General features: G+C 56.1%; 1 protein-coding gene across 1 annotated transcript in view; it reads left to right on the top strand.

The window, feature by feature from the left end:
* PTSG_09259 (uncharacterized protein) overlaps positions 1–4,478 on the top strand; it is a 10,603-nt gene that overhangs the window by 1,949 nt on the left and 4,176 nt on the right. Inside the window, exons 7-18 of the mRNA XM_004989458.1 lie at positions 225–292; positions 511–633; positions 896–1,045; positions 1,270–1,402; positions 1,717–1,890; positions 2,036–2,260; positions 2,430–2,657; positions 2,894–2,953; positions 3,132–3,231; positions 3,363–3,421; positions 3,687–3,883; positions 4,108–4,171. Coding sequence (XP_004989515.1) covers positions 225–292; positions 511–633; positions 896–1,045; positions 1,270–1,402; positions 1,717–1,890; positions 2,036–2,260; positions 2,430–2,657; positions 2,894–2,953; positions 3,132–3,231; positions 3,363–3,421; positions 3,687–3,883; positions 4,108–4,171 — 1,581 coding nt within the window. The remainder of the gene's footprint in view (positions 1–224; positions 293–510; positions 634–895; positions 1,046–1,269; positions 1,403–1,716; positions 1,891–2,035; positions 2,261–2,429; positions 2,658–2,893; positions 2,954–3,131; positions 3,232–3,362; positions 3,422–3,686; positions 3,884–4,107; positions 4,172–4,478) is intronic.

The raw sequence follows: 4,478 nt of genomic DNA, 5'->3' as shown, positions 1-4,478 counted from the left end.
AAGATATCGAAAAAAAAAAATCAAAGAAAGAGACTCTTCGGCGAATCAGCTGAGCTGTGGGGCGGCTGGGCCGCGGTCGAGGGGGGGGGGGGGGGGGGGGGGCGGGTGGGCCGAAGAAGGAGAGAAAAACAGTAAAGGAGTGTGGAGTTGACAGTTTGCTCGTGATAGTTGATAATTGGGAAGTGAAGTTCCGTTAACATGGGGTCATGCTTGGTCGCGTACAGACGTCTGTAGGGAATCCATCGCAGGCTGATGACGTGGACATGATAGATGCAGAACGGAGACACCAGGCGTGCACAGATGTGAGTGCAGTTGTTTCCAGCCCGCACCAATCTCACAGCACCTGCGCTGTCCCAACCATTCTAATCCGCCTCTTCTGCTCACCCCTTTGTGTTGCCACCATCACCATCACATCCCACCATCACCACCACCACATCATTCCTCACTCCCCACCATCCATCCATCCCTCACTTACCATCACATCCCACCATCACCACCATTCCGCATCAGCCGGGACTCCACCCCCGACCTCTCGTTCACGGTGTCGCAGTACCAGTCGCTGGCGGCAGCGGCACGGCGCGCGTCAGCCCCGTCCCCACACGCTGGATCCCGGAAGGACCTCCTCGTCATGGAGTCAGTGCACACACACACAAACACACACACACACGCACACACAGCACACACAAAAACACACACACACACACACACACACACACACACACACACACACACACACACAGAGCGCGCGCGTACACTTGCATTGGGACCATCACTTCCGTGGTTTCGGTCCCTTGTCTCTCTGCTGTCTTGCTGTCTCGTGCCTGATTCCGCCCGCCCCCTATGCCTCATGTGCGAACACAAACACTCACGCCCTGCACACCTCTCTTCTCCACAGATCTTTGCACGAAGACGCACACGAGTCTGTGGTGGACGCAAATGGCAACGACGACGACGACGCTGATGATGATGGTGACGATGCAGAGTTTGATGAGCAGTTCAACCAGCAGTACGCGGGTGTGCTGGAAAAAATGTCCGAAGAAAAACGGTGCGTGCTTGCATGCATGCGAGGTGTTGTGGGGAGGTTGGAATGCGTCACCCTGCACCACAGGTCCGCTGGCGTTACTTTACACATCCCTTTACTTTGTCTCGTATTTTCCCATTCAACACTGCCGCAACACCACACACACTCACTCACACACACACACACACACACACTCTCTCTCTCTCTCTCACTCACACCACCACCACCACCACCACCACCACCACCAGGCGGAGTTTCCGCAACAGCATGAAGCGCGCGCGGCGGCTGAAGGACCGGGCTGTCAATGCGGCTGTCAGCGCCGTTGATCGCACAGTCATGACCGACGGATCCCCGCTCCAGTTCTCCATTCGCCCGCAGCGGGTGGGCCATCATGATGGGAAGGGGGCGAGGGGAGTGATTGGCACGTGCTTGCTGGGGTGGTTGTGGCTTGTGGTTTGTTGATGGTTGGGTTACTTGGTTGGTTTGTTAGTTTGCTTTGGTTGGTTCGTTGGTTTGCTTGTGTTCATGCACGCACCTGCTCTTCCATGCCCATTTTGTCACCACCCTCGCTTCGTTCATCTACTCATCTTCATGCACCCTCTGCCAAACACACACACATACACATACACACCACACACCACACACCACGCCACACCACACCGCCGCCACCACGCCGCCCCTTCCGAACGCTGCAGCCGTCTGCGTACCCGCTGCTCGTGTTTGTGAATCCGAAGAGCGGGGGCAACCAGGGCATCAAGCTGATGCGCCACTTCATGTGGCACCTCAACCCGCGGCAGGTCTTCAACATCATGGCTCGCGACGACAGCGGCAACGTCATCGGCCCAAAGCCCGCCCTCTCCATGTTTGGGGTGGGTAGGTGTGTGTGTGTATTGTGTGTGTGTGTGTGTGTGTGTGTATGATCGCGTGTAACAGTCGCTACTGCTTGCGCCATCCCACCATCGTCACTCCTCACATTCGCCTCCTTGCCCCCCCCCCTCCAACACACACACACAGCGCACCCCCAATCTGCGCATTCTGGTGTGTGGCGGCGATGGCACGATCGGCTGGGTGCTGCAGTCCCTTGACGAGCTAAACCTGTCAGACCTGCATATCCCCGTGGGCACCATTCCTCTCGGCACGGGCAACGACATGGCGCGCTCCTTGAAGATGGGCGGTGGCTACGAGGGCGAGCCTGCAGGCAAACTCCTCAACTCTGTCATCAACAGCGTCAGCACACAGGTGTGTGCGTGTGTGTGTGTGTGTGTGTGTGTGTTTGCGTGTGTTTTGCGTGCATCGTCGTGTGCGAAGACCAATGATGCTAATCCACGCCCATGCACCCACTGCCCCATCTCACGTCCCGTTCCACACACTCCTTCAACACCACCACCATCACTACGGCTGCCTGCAGCTTGACCGGTGGTCGCTGACGATTGACGACTGCCTCGACTTTGACGAGGAGGCGTATGCGCGCTCGAGCGACGTGCCGCTGTCACGCGAACTGCCACTCAACGTCTGCAACAACTACTTTTCGTTTGGCACCGACGCGTGGGCTGCGCTCAACTTCCACCTCGCCCGCGAGCGTGACCCGGCCAAGTTCAGCTCCCGCATGCACAACAAGGCATACTACGGCATCCAGGTATGTGTATTCACGTTGTGCTTGCGTCCTTCTGTGTGTGTGCGCGTGTATGCTTGTATCTGTGTATCTGTGTGTGTGTGTGTGTGCGTGCGTGCGTGCGCCTGTCCCTGCCTGCATGTATCTTTGTGGTCCGCTTGCCCTTGTGGTTTTTCGAGCGAAGACATTTGCATCATCGCTGTCCCTTCACACCACTCACCATGATGACATCGCCACTTCCCCCACTGCCACTGCCACAGGGTGCCAAGGACATTTTTCAGCACAAGTACAAGAACTTGCACACGATGGTTCGCCTCTGGGTACGTACGTCACCACAACTGTGGTGATGATTGCGGTCGCAGTGATGATGGTGATGAGATGAACAAACACGCATGCTATCCTCTGCGTTCTCATGACACACGTATTCTCACGAATGCTCACCACCCATGCACGCACTCAACCACACACATGCACATGCACACACAAAACACATCGCAGTGTGACGACACGGACTACACCGACGTGATCAAGCGCAAGAGTTTGGAAGCAATCGCGTTCCTCAACATCTACTCCTACGGCGCAGGAACACGCCCATGGGGTGAGCATGCACACACACACACACACACACACACACACACACACACACACATGCACCACCCATGCACATGTTGGACTGATACTTCCAGAAACGTACTTGACATGAACATTTTCGTGTCATTTTGCTTGCAGGCACAAAAGCTGCTGTGGACTCGTTTGCGCCGCCACGCCTGGATGACGGCAAAGTCGAGGTGGGTTGCGTGTTGATGTGCACGACGGCTTCCGTGATGATCTTTGACCATGTTTGCATGCCGACACGCACACACATACACCCTCACACACGCACACACACTCGCTCACACACACTCACTCACACACACACACACTCACTCACTCGCTTGCACACACACTCGCTCACACACACACTCTCTCTCTCGCGCACACTCACGCGTACACCCCCACTCGACTCCTCCCTCCCCCACCTCCCTTCCGTCTTCCCCCTCCATGGTGGCACAGGTTGTTGGCTTCAGCAGTGCGCTTGCCCTGGCGCGTGGCGTGATGCATCTTGGTCACGCGTATCGCATCTGCCAGTGCAGTCGTGCTCGCATCGAGGTGCTGCGACCGCTGCCGGTGCAGGTGGATGGCGAACCATGCATGCTCGGCCCATGTATCATCAACTTCACCTTCAAGAACCAGGCCACCATGCTTTGCAGGTTGGCGTGAGCTGCTGCTGGTCATTGTTGTTGCTGTTGCTGTTGCTGTTGCTGCTGTTGGTGTTGCTGTTGGTGTTCTTGTTCTTGTTCTTGTTCTTGTTCTTGTTCTCTGACCTGTTGTGCTTGTGCTCCTGTGTGTCTGCATTTCACACTCCTCTCTCTCTCTCTCTCATTTTCCTCACCATCCACCCTCTCCCCACCGAATCGTTGGTTTGATTTCGCAGGCCCAAGGGCCGATTCCTGCGCGATCTCGAAGAGGGACGAACAGGCCGCTGCTTCCCAGAGCAGGTGGGATGACGATGATCCATGCACGCAAGCTTAGGTGTTGGTGTCGTGGTGGTTGTGGCGGTTGCTGTGCCCGGTGTGCTCGTGAGATGTTGCTTCAGCACCTACACGTTCACACACACACACACACTTACACACACACACACACACTTACACACACACACACACACTTACACACACACACACACACACACACACTCTCTCTCTCTGTCTCTCTCTCTCTGTGTCTCTCTGTCTCTCTCTCTCTCTCTGTCTCTCTCTCTCTCTCTCTCTCTCTCTCTCTCTCTCTCTCTCTCTCTCTCTCTCTCTC

Source organism: Salpingoeca rosetta (genome assembly GCF_000188695.1).
Source record: "Salpingoeca rosetta unplaced genomic scaffold supercont1.29, whole genome shotgun sequence".
NCBI classification, from domain to species: domain Eukaryota; class Choanoflagellata; order Craspedida; family Salpingoecidae; genus Salpingoeca; species Salpingoeca rosetta.
Note: the sequence above shows the minus strand (reverse complement) of the source record. Positions and strands in the feature narration are given on the sequence as shown.